The sequence below is a fragment of the Monodelphis domestica genome, chromosome 5 (genome assembly GCF_027887165.1).
Source record: "Monodelphis domestica isolate mMonDom1 chromosome 5, mMonDom1.pri, whole genome shotgun sequence".
Taxonomy (NCBI): domain Eukaryota; kingdom Metazoa; phylum Chordata; class Mammalia; order Didelphimorphia; family Didelphidae; genus Monodelphis; species Monodelphis domestica.
Window position 1 is genome coordinate 29,140,945 of NC_077231.1, and position 22,724 is coordinate 29,163,668.

The following is a 22,724-nucleotide window of genomic DNA, read 5'->3' on the forward strand; positions in this document are numbered from 1 at the left end:
GGTGTTTGTAGGGCAGGTAATGTTTGGGACACCTTTTCTAGTCCCCTCCCTTGATTAGGGTAAGCAGTGCTTTCCTAGAGAGGGCTGCTCAGTCTCCCAGGATGCTGCCGAACGTCTCTGCTGCCCTACAGAGCCGATTGACCATTGGTCCGTGGGCCGCCTACGTGCAGGATCGTGACTACAACTGCCAGTGGTCATCTCCACCTGTTGTTTCGCCACTCCCCCATCACCGCAGGTCTTGAAGAGGGTGGACGGGGTTAGGATAGATGAGTGTGCACAAAGATACTTGTGCGTGAAGGAGATTTAAGTGGAAAAGTCGATGCACAGAGACAGTCCCACTCTCTCGGCTTTGGAAGCCTAGGTCCAGTGGCACCTGGAGACTTCCTCAGCTGCATTGGATGGCCGTGTGGTTTTTTGTGCTCCAACACACCCTAAGTACTCCACAGTGTTTTGCTGCGTCACCATCTCAGCCATTGAACCTTCTTATTGGTTTCTTCAGCCTGTTCCACCGAAACAGTCTTCACATGCTGGGTGAGCAAAGCCCTGGTTCACCAGGGGTCGACAACCCGATGGCTACCCTCACAAGGTTTAGCCGACCTGTTGAAGCCATTGCCCAGGGTGTGGCCGCTGTCGCATGCTAACAGCTACTGGGAGCCACAAGTGAGAGCTGGGTGTCAGGTGGGGGTCAGAGGCTGGAGAGGCACGACAAGCCCTCCATACCAGAGATACTACCCCTCCCTGAGCACTCCATACACCCCACACCCCTGACAGTACTAAGATTTTATTTGGAAAGGGGAAGACAAGTAGAGATGGGGAAAGGGAAGAGGATGCCCTGAGCTAATCCCACAATAGCTGGATCGCAGATGTTTGAGTCCAAGTCCCAAAGGACTCTAACTCCTTTCTAGCTGTCATTCTTTCCTCATTTCTAAGCTAACCTCTCTAGTTTAAATCTCAATCGAATCCAAAGGAGGCAAAGGGGAGACGCAGAAGTAGGCAGGCTAACTCAGATGAGAATGTCCAAAACCCAAACTCCTTCTGAGCCTAGAGTTTTTGTTGGCAGGTGAAGGAAAAGTAGTAATAGGATTTCTTGATAGAAGCAGGTTCACAGATAATCAGATAACTCTAGCTCTTCTTCCTCTTGTGGCTTCCTATCCCCTCAGCCACCCAGGAAAAGACTTCTGCATTCCCCTTCAGGAGCTGGTTGAGTTAAAAGGGTAGAGTTCCCCAAGTAAGTGACTGTGAACTCCCTTACTTGGTGTTAAGTAGGGGTGTTTTCATGTTTTTGGTTGATTAACTCAACATAGACAAAGAGAAAAAAGAATTCCCTTTCACATGTTGCTTGACCATTTTTCAGTTGGGGAATGGCTTGATTTTTTGTAGATTTGATTTAGTTTCTTATATATTTGGGAAACTAAACCTTTGCCAGAGAGTTTTATTATAAAAATGTTCTCCCTGTTTGTTGTTTTCCTCCTAATTATTGTTGTATTGGTTTTGTTTATACAGAAACATCTTTAATTTGATATAATCAAAGTCATTCATTTTACATTTTACAATATTCTCTATCTCTTGCTTGGTCTTCAATATCTTCCTTTCTCGCAGTTCTGACAGGTATACTATTCTATGTTCACCTAGTTTATTTATGATTTCACTCTTTATATTTGTTATTTACCCATTTTGAATTTATTTTGGTATAGGGTGTAAGATGTTGATCTAAACCCAATTTTTCCTATATTGTTTTCCAGTTTTCCCAGCAGTTTATTGTGGGTTAATCGAACACTAGCTTGTGTAGTAGATAATGAAACTTGGTAAATTATAGTGGTGGGGAATTTTAGAGAAGTTGCACCAGGAGGAAGTCAAGTAAGAGACTGAATCTTGAGCCCCTCCCCTACACTACTTCCTGTTTCTTTCCCTAATTGCCTGGATGAAGAATCTTCTCATAGATGTTAAGTTGAAGATTTTCCCACTAATAACCAAATCCCATAACTAGTCCTTTAACTAGATATTTTATTCTTTGGGGGAAAAGGGGTAAGAAGAGGTTGGGGGAAAAGAGGGAAATTATGGGTCTCCCTAATTTCTAAATTATCTTGTTGATTGAAGATTTTGAAATCTAATCAATTCAGACAACAAACTTATCTTCCCCTAAGGGTAGATATTAACAGCACTGCTGACAAGTCTCCTCTAGGCAAAAGCCAAATTTCTCTTCAGCTCACAGTATAGGTAGAAAGCAATGGCTAGAGAGGAGATAAAGGGATCTGTCACCTTAAGGTAGAAACAGCCAAGAAGGATATATAGTCGTCGGGCAGCTGGAGCTTCATAACTGCTTTTTCCAAGGTTTCATTGGAACAATCTCCTCTCCTTTGATGATTGGTGTTCCAAAAGTTCTGAGCTCCTTTGCTTTTTGCAGATCCATTTTTCTTTGCCCAATATTTTCATTTACACTTGCTAAGTTCATTCCACTGATCCACCCTTCTGTCTCTTAGCCACTATCATATTGTTTTTATGACCACTGCTTTATAGTACAATTTAAGATCTGGTACTGATAGGCCCCCATCCTTCACATTGTTTTTTGTCATTTCCCTGGACTTTCTTGATCTTTTGTTCTTCCAGATGAATTTTGTTATGATTTTCTCTAATCCTATAAAAAAGTGTTTTGGTAGTTTGATAGGTATAGAACTGAATAAGTAGATTAATTTGGATAGGATTGTCATTTTTATTATGTTAGTTCATCCTACCCATGAGTAATTAATGCTTTCCCATTTATTTAGATCTATTTTTAATTGTGTAAAAAGTGTTTTGATGTTGTGTTCATATAATTCCTGTATTTATCTTGGCAGATAGATTCCTAAATATTTTATATTGTCTAGGGAGATTTTTAAATAGAGTTTCTCTTTCTAATTCCTGCTACTGAGTTTTGTTGGAAATATATAGAATTGCTGATGATTTATGTGGGTTTATCTTGTACCCTGCAACTTTGCTAAACTTGTTAATTATTTCCACTAGCCTTTTAGTTGATTTTCTAGGATTTTTTTTTAAGTATACCATCATATCATCTGAAAAGAGTGATAGTTTAGTATCCTCATTGCCTACTTTAATCCCTTCTCTAACTGCTACTGCTAGTGTTTCTAGTACAATGTTAAATAATAGTAATAATGAACATCCTTGCTTCACTCCTGATATTATTGGAAAGGTTTCTAACTTTTCCTCATTGCAGATGAAATTTGCTGATGGTTTCAAATATATAATGTTTATTATTTTAGAAATGGCCCTTCAATTTCTATACTTTCTGGTGTTTTCTATAGGGATGAGTGTTGTATTTTGTCAAAGGCTTTTTCTGCCTCTTTTGAGATAATCATGGGAATTCTGTTAGTTTGGTTATTTATGTGGTAAATTATGTGAATGGTTTTCTTAATATTAGACCATCCTTGCATTCCTGGTATAAATCCCACCTGGTCATAGTGAATAATCTTCATGATAACTTGCTGGAGTCTTTTTACTAGTATTTTATTTAATATTTTTTGCATCTATATTCATTAAGGAAATTGGTCTGTAGTTTTTCCCCTCTGTTTTTGGTCTGCCTGGCTTTGGAATCAATACTATTTTTTGTCATAAAAAGGATTTGGTAGGACTCCTTTTGTCAAATAACTTGTATTGGGATTAGTTGTTCTTTAAATGTTTGATAGAATTCACTGGTGAATTGATCTGGCCCTGGAAATTTTTTCTTAGGAAATTCCTTGATAGCTTGTTCAATTTCTTTTTCTGTGTTTGGATTATTTAAATATCCAATTTCCTCTTTTGTTAATCTAATCAATCTATATTTTTGCAAATATTCACCCATTTCACCTAGATTATCATATTTGTTGCCATATAATTGGGCAAAATGATTCTTAATAATTACCTTAATTTCCTCTTCATTAGAGGCGAGATTATCCTTTTCATCTTTGATATTGTTAATTTTCTTCTCTTCTTTCTTTTTAATTAAAGTAACCAGTACTTTACCTATTTTATTTGTTTTTTTCAAAGTATCAACTCCTGATATTATCTATTAGATAGTACTTTTACTTTAAATTTTATTATTTTTTTCTTTAATTTTTAGCATTACCAATTTAATTTTTATCTGGGGATTTTTAATTTGTTCTTTTTCTAATTTTTTTAAGTTATGATCCCAATTCATTGATCTCCTCCCTCTCAATTTTGTTGCTTTAGGTACTCAAAGATATAAAATTTCCCCTGAGTATTGCTTTGGCTATATGACATAGATTTTTATATTTAGTATCCTTATTGTTATTCTCTTTAATGAAGTCTGTAATTGTGTCTCTGATGTGTTTTTTGACCCACCAGTTTTAAAGAGTTAGATTATTTAGTTTCCCATTAATTTTAAATTTTCCTTTCCATGGCCCCTGGTTAAGTAAAATTCTTACATTAAGATCTGGAAAAGTGACATTTATTATTTCTGCTTTTCTGCATTTGTTTGCAATAGTATCAATACCTTACTACATGGTCGATCTTTGTATATGTATCATGTACTGCTGACAAAAAAATATTCATTTTTATCTCAGTTAAATTTCCTCCAGATATCTATTAACTCTAATTTTTCAGGCTTTTTATTCACTTCCCTTACTTTTTTTTCTCATTTATTTTTTTAGTTTGATTTATCTAGTTCTGAAAGGGAGAGGTTGAGATCCCCCACTAGTATAATCTTAATATCTACTTCCTCTTTGAGCTCCTTTATTTTTTCCTTATAAATCTAGATGCTACACCATTTGGTGCATTTTAGCATTTTAGCATAAATATTTAGTAATGATATTACTTCATTATTTATAGTACCCTTTAGCAAAATGTAATTTCCTTCCATACCTCTTTTAATCAGATCAGCTTCTACTTTAGTTTTGTTTGGTATTATGATTGTTATTCCTGTTTTTTTTTTATTTTAAATGATGAATAATAAATTCTGCTACAGCCTTTTACCTTGTATCTGTTTGTGTCACCCTGCCTCAAATGTGTTTCTTGTAAACAACACATAGTACAATTCTTTTTTTAATCCACTCTGCTATCTGACTCTATTTTATGGGTGAGTTTATCCCATTCACATTCAGCATTATGATTACAAACTGTGTATTGCCCTCCACCATATTGTCCCCTTTAAATCCTGATCAATACCCTTTCTCCCAGTTCCTCCTCACCAGTATTTTGCTTTTTGACACACACCCCCACCACCATTTCTCCCTCCCTCTTCCCTTGTCTTCTTCCCAGACTTCTCTGTGGGGTAAAATAGAATTCTATACCCCACTGACTATACTTGTTTTACCCTTTCTGAGCCAGTTACAATGAGAGTAAAGTTTAAGCATTGCCTACAACCACCCTTATCCTCCCCTCTCTATAATGATTTTTCACATCTCTTTATGTTATATAATTTAATCCATTCCATATGGCAGAAAATATGTGGAGCAAAAGCTGGAAGGCACAAAGCCTCTATTTTTCCTCTTCTATAACCTCAAAAGACTAGAAATTAAGCAAGGGACAGTTGAGAAAAGGGGGAACGTGTACAAATGTAATCATAATTGGAAATTCCATCTCATACTACACTTCCTTTTCCTCTTCCCTCAAGGAATATGTACCCAAAGGATTGAAGATGCCAGGCCAGATGAAAAGTTCTGCCTTACTTCCTCTTCCAGTAGGAAGCAAGAGATTAGATAGGCATAGCACAGAATAAGAAACTATAAATCAATTTTTAATTGTACTTGTTCATGATTTGTTGATCAATTATTACTTCTTTATTTCTGACTATGGCCAGAGCCTACAGGGATTGTGACCTTGCTCTTTGACTGATTAGAAGTGATTTTTGAAAGGGGAGAATCCCCTCAAGGGGTCTTCCACCTATTTCTTTCCAATAAAAATCAGTACTCTACATTTTAGTGTGATATAATTCAAATGAACATTATAAAATGTTAAATATATAGGCATAGGAAGAAAGAAAGCAATTCACACCTTGATACCAAAGCTAGTAAAATTCAGAGAAAAGGGATAGTACTATAAACATTACTGAAAGTTTTAACACACAAATTATTTTTCAGTATTTCAGGTGGTTTGCCAAGACTCTTTCAGATGACATTTGTTTAAAGGAGACTCATTATCTCATAAGGCAATTGATTCCACATTCAGGCAACTCTAATTCATAAGAGTTTACATATACAGCTGAAATCTGCTTTTCTGTACATTTCTAATCTAGTGCTCTTAGATCCAACTCAAGTGGAACAAGATGAATCCTTCCACATGACACCTGTAAAGATTAACTTGTCCTATAAATATACTTTCAGTTGACAATTTCAAATCATCCCAATAGATTTTATTCTCCAGGCTAAACATTTACTAGCTGCTTTAACTGATCCTTAAATGTCATATTTCAAATCAGTTTTTGTAGCTGAGATAGGGGTCTAGATAATTAAAATTCCCCACATTCTATATATCAGTTGACCTTGTTATCTGTTCCCAGGAATGCTCTTTCAGTTATTCCTTCCAACTGGGTCTGGAATACATTCCTATTAGAGTAGTTCTTGTTTGTTCATTCATCTTTAGCCATATTGTCTCCATCATGTTTCATCTTTCTTTGGGTGGGTGGGGGGAATTTCCCCCCATAAATATCCATGCATGGACCGAGTCTACTCACTGAAACTTGAGTCATTATTGCAGTTCTTTCTGAGTAATTTCTGAAGGTAGCTTGTCAATTATACAAGTAATTAAGGCAATTAATTTATATCATATGGAGGATAAAAAAAACTTTTATTTCATCTCAAAAAAAATACAAAAGATTCTAAAATCAAAAAAATCTCTTCATTTTAGAATGTCATCTCTTAAAATGCTTGTTCTTGAGGTTACTCTTGAGACAACTTTCAAAGTTCAGAAGAAAACTGAACTTAAAGTTCTCAGTAATACAACACTTTGATATTCCCACAGACTGTACCATAGGACTGTAAGTCCATTTCAGACTCATTAGTGCCACTGCATACTTTGGATTATTCCTAGAATGTAAATATAGCCTGATGCTACTAGATAGTAACTCCATGTCCCTTCACACTAGAATTGCATGGTCCAAATCACTTTTAGTAATGGTGGGAAGAGCAAGGTTTAGAACTTCTGTACTTTTCTGAATATCATAGATTTAGACGTTTATCCCATATCTTTAGGAAGCATATGGATAATCCTCATCTTTCCCCAAGAGGCATACTTCTCAGAAAGTCTCATTTATATTCTCAAATGTCATATCTTCAAATGTTTGTTCTTTTGATTTCTCTTGAGGCAATCCTAAATACTGGCATAGTACAAGAAATCTCTTTTTCATTAGAAGGCTTGATTGTAGAATCATATTACCTGGAAATTCCTTGAAATCTTTCCAATACTCCCTTGCTCTAAAAAAGATAGTGAAACTCCACCACATTGTCTACAAACACTCCTCTTGGTTCATGTAGATGAACACATCACATCTATGTGTTACATGGATACTCTTTCACTGCTATGATCATTACTGTCTCTTGGACTAGGAAACTATTCTCTGTAGCTTTCCTTTTAGGCTGAGTATATGAAAAAAAAATATGCAACTCCCATCTGCTTCTTCACCAAAATAGTTATTACAGGGTTTTGGTAGAGAAAGATAGGGATAAATCTCATCCCCACTCCTTTAACACTGTGCTTAAGAAGAAAAGCACAATGGGAAATCCAAAGAAGGTCCCAAGATTTGTGCCTATTGGCTCTCTTTTCTTGGCTATCTAGAGAGATGGCTCCTTCTAACAGTTAGTTATTCTAAAATTCTAATCAAATAAGCATCATGAGAGTACCCACAGTTACTGAAACCAGTCCAAATTTATCTTTTATCTTCTTAAGAAAGTGCCAAGTGAGCACATTCCCAGTCTCTCAATCTGGAGAAGCCTGTGAAATGTTCTATTTAAAGGCTCATCCTTTCACACATTCATCAAGGGAACTCACCTTAATTAACTATCATTGTATTATTGTATACCTTTACTTCACCAGATTTTAATTTCATTTGTGACTTTTGAAAAAAAAAAGGCAGAGGCAGCAAGGTGGCTCAGTGTATTGAGAGTCAAGCCTACAGATGGGAAGTCCAATGTTCAAATCTGTCCTCAGACACTTCCTAATTGTGTGGCCTTGGGCAACTCATTGAATACCTATTGCCTAGCCCTTATTGCTCTTCTGACTTGCAACTGATGAACAGTATTGATTCTAAGATGGAAGGTAGCGATTTTGTTTAAAGGTATAGATTTTCCTTGTGATGCAAAAGTCATCAGTTACATCTTACCAACATTCATTTATAAATATAATCATGTTTTTTGGAACCTCTTATTTCATTTTGCTTTCTAGACTTGATATATTTGCATGCATAAATATGAGGCCAAAAATGTTATTTCTGTTCTTTGAATATTCTGTACTTTCTGAATATTTCCCCAGGGTATTGATGAATATCTGCTATTATTCCCCTTGTGTCATAGAAAATGTGTTGTAGCTTTTTAGATTTATGTATACATCATCTTCCCTATCAATTATTTTATTTGAAGCTGTATTGATCATAGCTATCTGTTTCTCAGAATTTTCCCCATTAATTTCCATCATATACTTGACATTCCATTCAAAAAGCCTATGATATATCTGAAATTCTAATCTAGAATTACAAATCTCATTCTCTGGGACTGTGATCTATACCAACCAATTACTACCCATTGCCTTCATTTTCTAAAAATCTACTTTGAGTTGAAAGCAGTGATGAAGACATAACCTGTAGTCTCAATGGTCATTGAGTTTTTCATAAATATAATAATCCTTAGAAATTATTTTTAATTATTTCTGGTAGTTTAATCTGACTACATAGAGTCATCAGAAGTCAATAACATTCTCATTTCCTTGAAAAAGGTACTGTTTTTTGGATTGCATCTTTGAAAGCTTGTTTTACTTGCTGGTTCCTTAGGGTATAAATAAAGGGGTTCAATAAAGGGGCAACTGAAGTATTGAGTAAAGATATTCCTTTGGTTAAAGATATTCTCTCTTTAGCTGATGGTTTAATGTACATAAAAATACAGCTGCCATAAGAGAGGGAGAGGACAATCATGTGAGAGGAACAGGTAGAAAATGCCTTTTTTCTCTGACTAGCAGAAGGAATTCTCAGTATTGTCAGGACAATAAGGGAGTAAGATAGAATCACTAATGCTAAAGTAAATAAAAGTGTCACTAAAGCTAAAATAAAGCTAAGGAGCTCAAGGAACTGTGTATCTGTACAGGAGAGCTGTAACATGGGAGCAGTGTCACAATAGAAATGATCAATAGCATTAGAGGCACAGAAATCCAGTTGGAGTCCTACAATGAGACCTGGAAAGATAATCAAGAAACCAGATACCCAAGAACTAAGAACAAGCTGGGTACAGACTTTGCTGCTCATAATGGTTGTGTAATGCAGAGGTTTACAAATGGCAACATAACGGTCATAGGACATGGCAGCCAGAAGATAAAATTCAGATGCCCCAAGAAGGAAGGCAAAAAACAACTGGGTAAGACAACAATTATAGGTAATGGTATTATTCCCAGTTGCAATACTAACCAGAAATTTAGGGATGCAAACAGTTGTATAAGAAATTTCCAGGAGGGAAAAATTTCGAAGGAAGAAGTACATGGGAGTCTTAAGATGGGGGTCCAACAAGGTGAGAAGGATGATGGTCAGGTTGCCAGCTACACTTAATATGTAGGTAAGGAACAGAAAAAGAAAAAGCACAATTTTCCACTGTGGATCATCTGTCAATCCTAGGAGGATAAACATTGTCACTGTTGTATGATTTCCCATCATTGATGTCAGATTTCCACTATTTCTAGTTATGAAAATAAGAAAGATAAGGAAAAAATAAGAAACTGAAGACAACAGAAGAACATAGTCATTCTCATCTCATAGGACACTGATAATAATAATTTATTTACATATATAGTATATGTAGTATATATGTTCATATTTTTCTTTAAATCACATTTTCCCTCAATATATTTGCCTCCATAAGCATTTCCTGAAGACATAACAATTTACATATGGTCCAAACTTCTGAAAGATTACAAAATATGTTACAAATTCATTGAAAAATGAATTTATTTGATTCTCGGGTTAATCTCTATGTTAATTTCCTCTCTTCATGCCATGATTAAGGATTCATGATTTAATTGATAGAACTATTCACACTATAGTAATATTTCACAGTCTTTCTGTGCCTTTATAAATAATTTCATTAGTTTTTGTGATCAAAATAATCTTTTAAAATTATTTAATTATTTATTTAAGATGCCCAAAGGCATCTTAAGTTCATTTCAATTCTACATGTACAATATCATACCATTTTCATAAAGATCCTTGTAATGTTAATGTTCTAATTAACCAGACCAATAATCAAATTATAAATAATATAAAATCACTGATTCTTAACTTGGAATTTCTTACTATATTTGGGGAAGAGAGCGGTGTAAAGAACACTGATTCTAGATTTAGAGGAACTTGGTTCAAATCTGATGCTTCCTACATGTAGGACCTTGTATAATCACTTAAACTCTCTTGACCTCAATTTCCTTCTATGTAAAATGAAGAATTTGACCTTGAAGATGCTTTCCATTTCTTAATCTGCGATTATATGGTTTTATGAGTCTGTAAGACCACTTCCATTCCTCCAGTTTTATTGAAATTAAATCAATATCAGAAAAAAACTCAAAATAAATTATTTTAAGGGTGAAATTATGGGGACATAGATTTAAATAACAACAAAAGAAAGATATGAAGGGCAAGTACACTAATCAGTCAACTGACACACATTTATAAGCACCTAGTATGTGCCTGGTACATTCCAAGTTAAACATATACTTACAGTTCATACATATGTTTTCTTCTCACTGCTAACTATATATATTTTGTTTTCTTCTCTAAAATGAAATTGTTTTTTCCAAATTCTGAACATGTATACTTTTCTTATTATTTTTCATCTCATTGACCCATTCATAATTTCCTCAGGTTTTCAAAATACAAGGGCAAAATTTCTTTGGATCAGTTTGCTAGGAAGAATAAATTCCAAATAAAGGAAAATCACTCAGTAAAACAAATTTCTTAACTCATATGAAATTTGTTTGGGTTTTGTCTATTTCTTTGTTTTCCCATTGAACTGATTGTGTCTTTGTATAGGATCAGCTTCATTTTGAATTTTTTTTTTAATTTGGGGTAATGCCTAGTTTGTGGTCAGGAAAAGATTAATATGGACTAATTAATTAAACAACAATCAACATATATTCTCTCTGTGTGTCTCTTTCTACTATACACAAGCATATATATGTATATATATATATATATATATGATTAGAGCTGAAAAGAACCCTATAAATCATTGAGTCCAAACACTTCATTTTACAAATGAGAAAATTAGAAGCCTAGAGCAAGAAAATAATTTACCCAAAGTCACAGTTAGGAAGTTATGTAATAGAAAATAGAAAATAAGTTCTCTGACTCTGTACTCAATGGTCTATGAATGGCACTAGTGGTGCTTTTAAAATGGTCTCAGACACAACCATATAAGAGTTTCTTAGAATCTGGAGAAATTGCACTTCTCTCTCCACCAAAAAGAGTTATTTTATTTCTCAACAAAAGGATAATTATTTCAGTGTCACTTCAATCATCAAGAAAGGAGCAGTGACTGGGGTATGATAAACTGCTATGGTATTTTGCAAAACAGCCTTTGATCTTGTGGGAAATAACACAAGATATAAAGATACAACCTCTAATCCAAAGGAACCAATCAAGAACCACTGCTGTGTAACTTCTGTGAAGATTAGTTTACTTCCCAAGTTAGTAAAAGGATGACTCAAACAATTCTGATAGTAAGCCATGAACAAGAGATGAAAATTATTCTTAAGGCTATGTTGGAATCATTAAGTAAATGTAGATACTTTTATAGGATCCCATTGACCTCTGAAGGGTGTGTGTGTGTGTGTGTGTGTGAGTGAAGGGATTGTTATGAAGAGTTCTGGGAGAGCCACAGAAGGAGAAGGCATATTATGTGATTCCAGAAGCATTACCCTTATGCTTTTTAAGTGTTGATGTTTGTTTTTATGCTCTATAGTTAATAGGTTCCATACACACATCAGGTGGCTTTTGAAAGAGTTTACAAAATTTCTGACCATAGGGAGGAATGCATTTCTGTGTCAAAGGAGTCCTCTGTGTCAGAAACTGGGTCTGCATCGGAGTAACCATGCATGTAAAGATTCTTTCTCAAGATCTTATTGGATACTGAGGTCCTGAACTGTGTGTTAAAGCTTTTGGACATGTTTACAAAAGATTCTGAGAGACATTAGAAGAAGCAAGAGGAGGCAAAGAGTAGTGCATAGGTGTGGACAGATTGGGAACATGTGGTGAAAAGTCGGAGTTCCAGGTTTGCACCAGATTTCTTATGCAGATGGACTATGAGAAGACCTTTGCTGCTCCAGAGCTGATGTAGTGGTCAAAAACAAAAAGGCACTGTTATGATCAATAAAACTGATTTAGTGGATCTGTTCTTAAGACATATTTTCTTTCTCTCTTAATTTCAAGTTGTGAATAATGCCCCTGGATTAACTATATCTCTAATATCTAAACAGGGAAAAGTAATTTCCTTTCTTTTCAGTTGGAAGTATTTTGCAATAATTATTGATAATTCAAATGAATTGTGTTGGCCAGCCATTCCTTTCTACATATTTGCCTACTGTCCATTTTTTTCTAATACATCTTGATTTCCAGACTAAAATAACACAAAACAAACTTTGTGTGTTTGAGAAAGAGACAGAAAGACACAGATAGAGACAGAAAGGGAGAGAGAGAGGAAAAAAATTTAGTCTAATAGTATCAAATAGAAATGAGGTAGAAGACCATGATTTCAGAAAAGTGTTCTTTTTCTGGGAAATGTAATAAGGACCCTCCTGAGTTCTTAAATGTAAAGAGGACAGTCCTGAGTTCTTCTCCTTTCCTCCTCTCTACTAGTGGAATAATTCTCACTTTGTTTTATCCTATTACAATTACACTATCTGACAGTTTAAATTACAATTAAATATGACATCTGTATTATACTACATATATGTATAAAATACATACATATGTATATATAAAAGTATAATATATATTGCTCTATAACATAGAGGAAAATGAAATAACAGAGAATATGCATAGGAACCATACTCACTTTCCTGATAGTGTTGGTGATGCTTTATTTCCAAGTTTAATCTTAGCTGTCTTGATAGGTTAACCAAATGCTGAGGTATAATTGCTTGGGAACACATCAAAAGCACACATTTTTGCTTCAAAAAAAGCGAGCCCTTTATATTTGTAGAAATCATTATCAAAGCAATAAATTGTTCTCCCAATTACCCCTACTCCATGTTTGTCAGAGGGAACATTTCCTAGTCCATTTTCTCTTTACATACTGAAAAAGGATCTTAGGGCTAGGATTCTTGGAGGAGTCAAGACAAAGACATCTTTTTAAACCACAGAAACTTAGAAGAGAGGAAATAGTTATCTAATGGGAGCACATAGCACCATAACAATTATATGTATTTTAGATACCAAGATACCTAGCCTATGAAGGGAAATACTTTCCTTGGCAGATTTTAAACCAATAAGATCTAGACATGTTCTACTTGTTGCTTTTATAAGACACTGAAAGGTTAATTGATGAACAAACAAGGGACCTTGGGGATCTATGATTGGAAGATGCTAATGAATCCCCACTCTGTCTGACTTTTGCAAATAGTTCAAATGTTCAACATGAGGGATGGAATCCACAGAGACAGGTGAGAAGCAGGCAACAAATGAGGGGTGGGGGGGGATGGTTTGCAATGTTAATATGCTAAGCCCTGTATGAGCTACTAGGATTACAAAGAGACAAACTAAAATAATATTGTTTTTAAGAAGTTTACATTTATCACTGGCAAAAGTACCCTAGAAAATCTTGAGAAATGAGATATGATAGTCACACATTTATCATATTCTATATTATAGCTTTTAATATGTTTTATCTTATAGTTTTATGAATATCATTATCTTTCTTAGATGACATTCTCCTTTAAGAAGGAGGTTTTATTTCATTTTATTTTGCACCTTCCACAACTATGGAATGACTCTCTCTTTGAAATGCCTTCCTAAAATGTAGTTTAGAAGTAAGTACTGAAGCAATGATTTTGTTAATATAAGGAAGTTGCAGGTGGGGAAAATCCATCTACCAAAACAAGTATTCATAATGAAAATTGCCTACCACTCTAAGAATTAAGTGATTTGGCCAGGGTCATTCAGCAGCAATAATCACAATGGAAAAAAAGTACTTTCACAAGTGGTGAGACTGACTCATAGTAAAAATAACAATGGCAACAATAATAACCATAATGATAAAATACCCATGAAGTATTGTGAATCTTAAAAACTACTCAGATTGTACCTTAGAAGATTTGGTTTAGCTATTCCCTTACTGTAACAATGGAGATACTTAGTCTAACAAGAATCAGGAATGTATTGGGAACTTTTAAAATTACTCCACCCTACTCAGACAGTGCCTTAGGGGAAGATAAAGTTGTAAACTCCTGATTGAACAAAGAAAGTCCCTAACTCATACCTTATAGTAAAGCTAGAACCTTAAGATAGGTTTATTTTTAGATCTAATACAAAAAGGTGTTGAGTACCTGTAAAAGTTAAATTAGTATCTAAAAAGGTCAAGTAACTTACAAAAGGCAAGCTTAACAAAGAGGTATGAAGTACTCAGAAGATATAATTTAACCAGAGAAGGTGAGAACCAAAGAAGATGAGAACTGAGAATGGGCAGTCCTAGAAAAAAGCATCTACTGTGATTGGTAGACGTGAAAATTTAGGGGAGGTGACATAAGAGAAAATTTCTTTAAAAGGAAGGGGTAAAATGTCAGTTGAGCAATTGAGTTCGGAGTTTGGAATTGAGTTAGATTCTGAACTGGAGGATTGGAACCCAGCTTGGATATGGTTTTGTGGTGAGTAATAAGACTGACTCCTCTTTCCCTTAGGCTCAGGATTGGTCAAGGCCTTTAACTACTGCTTGGCTCAGCCTGAGCCAGAGCAGTTTAGATTAATTCTCTCTCTCTCTCTCTCTCTCTCTCTCTCGAATTAGTAAAAGCTGGAGAAAAAAGAAATGCAATCTCTTTGGGATTCCAATTTAGAGTATGAAAAGTTCTAAATATACATATGAGAAGATAGCAATCTCTATGATATATCTATTCCCTGCTTGCTCAATAGAGTCTTCAGGGAATTTCCCCTAGAGTGAGAACTGGGACTCTCTTGATTCTCAAAGGGAGAGCTCATTCACTCTGTTTATTGTCTGTTACATAATGTTAAGATTAAAATTTAGGGGAGACTGAGGCAGGTAGAAATTAGTTCTCTCTGCAAGGAGTATTCTTTTTATGAGGTTTATTAAAGGTTAAGGATTTAAAGAAATACACAACTAAAACTAGACTTGAACAATTGGAAAAACATTAATTGCTCATGGGTAGGACAAGCCAATATAATAAAAATGACCATGCTACCCAAACTTATTTAACTATTTAGTGCCATACCCATTGAACTCCCAAAAACAATTTTTTACTGATTTAGAAAAAAACCATAACAAAGTTCATTTGGAAGAACAAAGGATCAAGGATATCCAGGGAAATAATGAAAAAAAAAATACAAAGGAAGGGGGCCTTCTAGTCCCAGATCTCAGACTATACTATAAAGCAGCAGTCATCAAAACAATTTGATACTGGCTAAGAGACAGAAAGGAAGATCACTGGAATAGACTCGGGGTAAGTGATCTCAGCAAGACAGTATATGACAAACCCAAATATCCCAGCTTTTGGGGAAAAAAATCCACTATTTCATAAAAACTGCTAGGAAAATTGGAAGACAGTGTGGGAAAGATTAGGTTTAGATCAACACCTCAGACCCTACACCAAGATAACTTCAAAATGGGTGAATGACTTGAACATAAAGAAGGAAACTATAAGAAAAATAGATGAACACAGAATAGTATACATGTCAGACCTTTGGGAAGGGAAAGATTTTAAAACCAAGTAAGATGTAGAAAGAGTCACAAAATGCAAAATAAATAATTTGGACTACATAAAATTAAAAAGTTTTTGTACAAACAAAACCAATGTAACCAAAATCAGAAGGAAAGCAACAAATTGGGAAACAGTCCTCATAAAAACCTCAGACAAAGGTTTAATTGCTCAAATTTACAAAGAGCTAAATCAATTGTACAAAAAAGCAAGCCATTCTCCAATCGATAAATGGGCATGAGACATGAATAGGCAGTTTTCAGATAAAGAAATCAAAACTATTAATAAGCACATGAGAAAGTGTTCTCAATCTCTTATAATCAGAGAGATGCAAATCAAAACAACTGTGAGGTATCACCTCACACCTAGCAGATTGGCTAACATGACAGCAAAGGAAAGTAATGAATGCTGGAGGGGATCTGGCAAACTGCCTCTCTCCAATTTAGCTTTGGCAAGCTGAATCTTTTCTAGACCTCTTTTTAGCTCCTTTTAAAGAGAATTTTATACTTTTCCAAAGGTCAGACCATTCTTAATTCACATCTGAGTAGACTAAACTTTTGAGTAATTCACACCTGAGTGGACTAAACTTTTCTGGGAAGACTAAAACTTCTGAGTAAGTTCACACCTCTTTGCAACTTGCAAGTTTGCAAGTTGCCTGACCTCCATGGGTACTTAGCACCTTCCTAAAAATAGACTTAGCTTAAGTGCTTGGCCTCACTATAAGTATGGATTAAGTACTTTTCATTGTTCAGTAAAGAGTTTATAACTTAACTTCCCCTAAAGTATGTTAAGTATGGGTGAAGCAGAGTTCTCACATTCCTGATCAAGTATCTTCATTGTTTAAAATGGGGAATGGTCTTAACCATGTGTTCTGAAGTAGGGTCTGAGAATTTTTAACATTCACACAATGCAATGTCCCTGAACAATCTCCAGGGATCTAGGAGAAAAAATACTATCCACAAACAGAGGACAAACTGTGGGAGTAAAAACACCAAGGAAAAGCAACTGCTAGACTACATGGGTTAAGGGGATATGACTGAGAAGAGACTCTAAATGAACACTCTAATGCAATACCAACAACATGGAAATGGGTTCGAATCAAGAACACTTGTGATACCCAGTGGAATCGTGCGTCAGGTAGGGGATAGGTGGGGGGAGGGGGAGAAAATGATCTTTGTCTCCAATGAATGATGCTTGGAAATGACCAAATAAAATAATGTTATTTAAAAATAAAATTAAATTATAAAAGGATTAGTGAAAAAATTCTCCCAATATTCCCCAAAACATCTACAACTATTCATGTACAAAAAATAAAACTGCCTAGAAACAAAGAAAAACAGCAGGAAACCACCTCATAGGCACAATAGGCCAGCTTGTTCCATATCAGGGAATGGGACAAAGTGAGGACCACCCACACTACATGTGGCTCAGGAAAGGTACCAGTAGGACCAATGTAAACAACATGGCTTACAAGGGTACCAGTGTAGGCCACCAATCACATTCCAAAATGGGGCTTGGGTAGGTCCAGCCCATATAGAATAGTATAGGGGAAAATACAGTAGGATTGGGGACAAATTTACCTCCCAAGACACTGGGAAAACTGGAAATAAAGAGAGCAGGATTTAGCAACACAAAACAGCTGCAAAGCTCCCTAAAGCAAGACAGCCAGTCCTTCTATCAGATAAATGCACACTATGGAACCCAAAGGCAGTCTGATCTACCCCAAACATAAAAGCAGACCACACTGCTGGCTAAGAACATAACTTTGTACACCAGAAGAAAAAACAGAACTTCAACAAATAGGCATGAAAATAAAAGACAAAACTGGTAAGATGAGCAAAAGACAAAGGAGAAACTTGACCACAGAGTGTTACCTTAATGATTAGGAAGAATATAAACTGAGAAGACAACAATGTAAAATAGAAACATGTGAAGCCTCAACATCAAGGGTAAACCAATATCAGGCCCAACAAGAAATTCTGGAAGAACTTAAAAATAAGTTGAAAAATCAAATGAGAAAAAATGGCAGAAAGAGTCAACATCTTGGAAACAATTTCAACAAAGAAACAGTTTCCCAAAAATGAGCATTGATCAAATGGAAATGGAGGCAAAATACAAACACGCACACATATACACACATACTTATACACATACACTAAATAAAACAACTCATTAAACACTAGAATGAGACAAATGGGTAAGGAAGTTCACAAATACTAAAGAAATTGGCCAAATGGAAAAGGAAACACAATAGCTCAAGGAAGAAAATAATTTCCTAAAAATAAGAACTAGGCAAATGGAAGTTCAGAACTGCATAAGCAAAATAGAAAATGTTAAAATTAATTTAAAACAATGAAAAAATAGAAGAAAATCTAAAATACATAATTGGAAAAATTACTGTCCTGGACAATAGATCCAAGAGAGATAATCTAAATGTTTTTAGAATGGTGAAGGCCATGATAAAAAAAAAAAGAGCCTGGACACCATTTTACATGAAATTATGAGGAGAAATTCCTCTGATATCTTTGCACAAGAGGATATTTGATATAATCTATTTTGCTGATGGTTTTTCTAATATTAAACCAACCTTGCATTCTTAGTATAAATCCCACCTGTTCATAATGTATTGTGAAGATGGGATTGACTTTCCCCTTGCCTACTTTTAAGTTGAATCAACCAAATAGAAGATACTCCTACTTAACATTAAGTAGGGGAGGTTCACAAACCACTTACTAAAGTGGTTTACACATACAGAAGTGACTGACTACCCCTGGGCAGTGCTAATCAACTTAAAAGAAAGCAATTGGTCCCCATAAAGTGAAGGAAGGGGCAGGAAGTGACTTGAAAAATGGATTATAAAAGCCTTGAACTTCCTGTCCAAACACATTTTTCCCCCTCTGACTTCACCTTGGAGGAGGTTAGGCTTGGGATTTTGACTCTTAAGACTTCTTCTGATAAGACTGCTCTTGGATCTTCTCCCTTTGATTTACAGATTGAGTGAGTAAAAAACATCTCACCCTCCTTTCCTGGTTTCTGGAGATATTAGTGCCCAGAGAGGCCTCCCTCCCAGAGAAGGCTATGTGCGTGAAATCCTTGCTTAATTCACCACCAGGCCCTCTGGTTAGGGTTCTGGTTGCCCTGACAGATGGAGCCAGGCACTGGAGCAAATATGTAATGTGTTAGGTTAGATATTTTCACTACCTTCTTTCACATTTCTCTATTTTTACTCTTTCCCTCATTTTTTAAAATAAAGCTCCTAAAAATTCATTTTAACTTGAGCTGTATTAATTTTTTTTAAATCAGCAACCACATTATCTTATAATTTAATCCCTACATTATAATCCTTGTGGTATATTGATGCTACTATTTTATTTGTGTTTTTTGCATATATGTTCATTAAGGAGATTTGTCAATAATTTTCTTTCTCTGTTTTTGGTCTTCCTGGCTTAGATATCAGTACCATATTTGTGTCATAAAAAGAATTTGGTATGACTGATTCTTTGCTTATTTTGCCAAATACTTTATATAATATTGGGATTAATTGTTCTTTAAATGTTTGATAGAATTTCCTTGTGAATCCATACCACATTGGATATTTTTTCCTTGGGGAGTTCATTGATTGATAATTCAATTTCTTTTTCTGGGGTGGGACTAATTTGAGGATTCTATTTCCTCTTTTTTTTAATCTAAGCAATTTGCATTTTATAAATACTCACCCATTTCACCTAGATTGTCAGATTTAATATATAATTGGGCAAAAGAGCTCCTAATAATTGCCTTAATTTCCTCTTCATTAGAAGTGGTATCCCTCTTTTCATTTTTGATACTAGTAATTTTATTCTCTTCTTTATTATTCTTAATCAAATTAACTAATACTTTTTCTATTTTATTTGTTTTTTTTTTTCATAGAATCAGCTCCTAGTCTTATTTATTAGTTCAATGGTTCTTTTACATTCAATTTTTATTAATTTCTCCTTTGATTTTTAGGATTTCCAATTTAGTCTTCAATTGTGGTTTTTATTTGTTCTGTTTTCTAGATTTTTAGTTGTATGCCCAATTCATTGATCTATTTATTCTCTGTTTATAGAAGGAAAAGAAGGAGGGGAAGAAGAAGAAGAAAGAGGAGCAAGAGAAAGAGGAGGAGGGAAGTGGGAAATAAGAAGTTCACCTATCTCCCAGGGTTTTTGTGAAATTGAAATGAGATGATCTAGGTCTGTAGGTGGCAAACCTGTGTCATGCTTGCCAGAGGGGGCACTCAGAGCCTTCTCTGTGGGCATCTGCACTGTCAGTCCAGCTCAGAGTTCATTACTAGAAAGTCAAAGGGATGCAGGACCAGATTGCTCCCCTTCCTCTCTCCACATGCTGGCTGAGAACACTTCTCACATCACCTGCCCTGCTGAAAGGTTTGTCATCACTGATATAAATATGCAGGGATATAAATATTCCCCCTGACTACTGCTTTGGCTGTATCCCATAAGTTTTGATGTTTTTCTCCTCAGTGTCATTCTCTTCAATGAAATCAGTGACTGTTTCTATGATTTGTTTTTTGGCCCACCAGTTCTGAAGAATTAGATTGTTTCATTTCCAATTAATGTTTAACTTGCCTCTCCATTAACCCTTATGAATTAAAATTTTTATTGCATAATGATTGTGATGTTTTTATGCCTCAGTACATGGTCAATTTTTGTATATGTACCATGTGATGCTAAAAAAGAAGATATATTCCTCTTTTATCCCTATCCAATTTTCTCCAGAAATCTATTAACTCTTAACTTTTCTAAGATTTCATTCACTTCTCTTCTTTCTAATTTTTTTTTTGGATTGATTTATCTATTCTGATAGGAGTAGGCTGAAGTCTCCCACTAGTATAGTCTTACTATCTATTTCTTCTTTAAGCTCTTTTAGTTTCTCCTTTAAAAATCTGGATGCCATACCATTTGGTATATATATATTGAGTATACTGATATTTCTTCATTGTCTATACTGCCTTTTACCAGGATGTATTTACCTTCCAAATTTATTTTAATCAAATCATTTTTTGCTTTAGCTTTGTCTGAGATCATGATTGCTACTCATGCCTTCTTTGCCTCATTTGAAGCCCAATAGATAGTGCTCCAGTCTCTTACCTTTATTCTGCATGTCTACCTGCCTCAAATGTGTTTCTTATAAACATCATATGGTAGGATTCTGATTTTTAATCTACTCTGCTATCTGCTTCTATTTTATGGGTGAGTTCATCCCATTTACATTCATCATTACAATTACCATCAGTATATTCCCCTCCAACTTATTTCCTCTTTTAATCATGACCATTCTCTTTTCACTCTTCCCCTCCACACTAGTATTTTACTTTTAATCAATCCCCCCTTCTGCCTCCCTTATATTATTATTCCCCTTCCCACTACTTCTTTTCTTATTCTCTTTGTACTTCTCTATAGGGTCTTTTAATCATCTCCTCAACTTTTCTCCCTTATATTACTCCCCAAACCATCACCCAATTTCTTATTCCACTTCTACTTCTCTATAGGATAAGATATGATTCTATACCACAAAGAATCTGACTGTTCTGAGCTGATTTCCATGAAAATAAGGTTTAAGTATTATCCATTACCACCCTAATCCTCACCTCCAGTTTAATAGTATTCTCCCCATACCAACATTGATCTTTATGTGATAAAATTTACCCCCCATTTTATATTTCTCATAGTGCAATTCTCTTTTTTACCCTTAGTTGGGTTTTTTTTTTTTGCATGCCATCCTAAACAGCTAAATATCACACTTTCTGTCTATGTATACTTTTTCTAACTATTATGAGAATGATGAGAATTTTCAAGAGTTACAAATATCATCTTTCCATATAGGATTATAAACAATTTGACCTCATTGAAGTTCTTAATTTGTTTTTCTCTTTCTTATTTACCTTTTTATGCTTCTCTTGAATTTTGTATTTGGACATCAAACTTTCTGTTTAATACACATTTTCTCTTCAGGAATGCTTAGAAATCTATTTTATTAAATAACCATACTTTCCCCTGAAAGAATACAGTCAGTTTTAATGTGCAGGTGATTCTTAGTTGTAAATCCAGTTTCCTTGCCATCTAGAATATCATATTCTAAGCCTTTTGGTTCTTCAGTGTAGGGCCATTTTCTTAGATAATTTCTTGTAAACTTCTGTTTTTGGTCATGACTTTCAGGTAGTCCAATAATTCCCAAATTGTCTCTCCTGTATCTATTATCTTGTTTGTTGTTTTTTCAATGAGATATTTCATATTTTATTCTATTTTTTTTTATTCTTTTGATTTTGTTTTATTGGGTTTTTTTTTCTTTTTATGTCTTGAGAAATCATTAGCTTCCATTTGCACAATTCTAATTTTTGAAGATCAAATTTCTTCCATGGCCTTCTGATCCTCTTCTTCTCTTTGGTCCACTTTACTTTTCATGCCATTCTTTTCTTTATTGGATTTTTTGCCTCTTTTTCCTGTAAGTCAATTCTTTTTTTTTTTTGGAGAACTTTTTTCTTCACTGAATTTCTTTAACTCTTTTTCCAATTGACCAATTTTGCCATTTAAGCTATTATTTTCTTGTTCAATTTCATTTCTTTTCCCCATTTTCTTCAACCTGTCTTA

At 34.8% G+C, this 22,724-nt stretch overlaps 1 protein-coding gene across 1 annotated transcript; it reads right to left on the reverse strand.

The window, feature by feature from the left end:
- Positions 1-8,899: 8,899 nt before the first annotated feature.
- On the reverse strand, positions 8,900-9,838 carry LOC100025368 (olfactory receptor 6C74-like). Its single transcript, XM_001376293.3, has one exon. The coding sequence runs from the start codon at positions 9,836-9,838 to the stop codon at positions 8,900-8,902; it is 939 nt and encodes a 312-aa protein (XP_001376330.3).
- Positions 9,839-22,724: the final 12,886 nt, after the last annotated feature.

Bases quoted from the DNA above. Each gene is read 5' to 3' on its own strand.
- LOC100025368 (XM_001376293.3), bottom strand. From the start codon at position 9,838: ATGGGAAATCATACAACAGTGACAATGTTTATCCTCCTAGGATTGACA.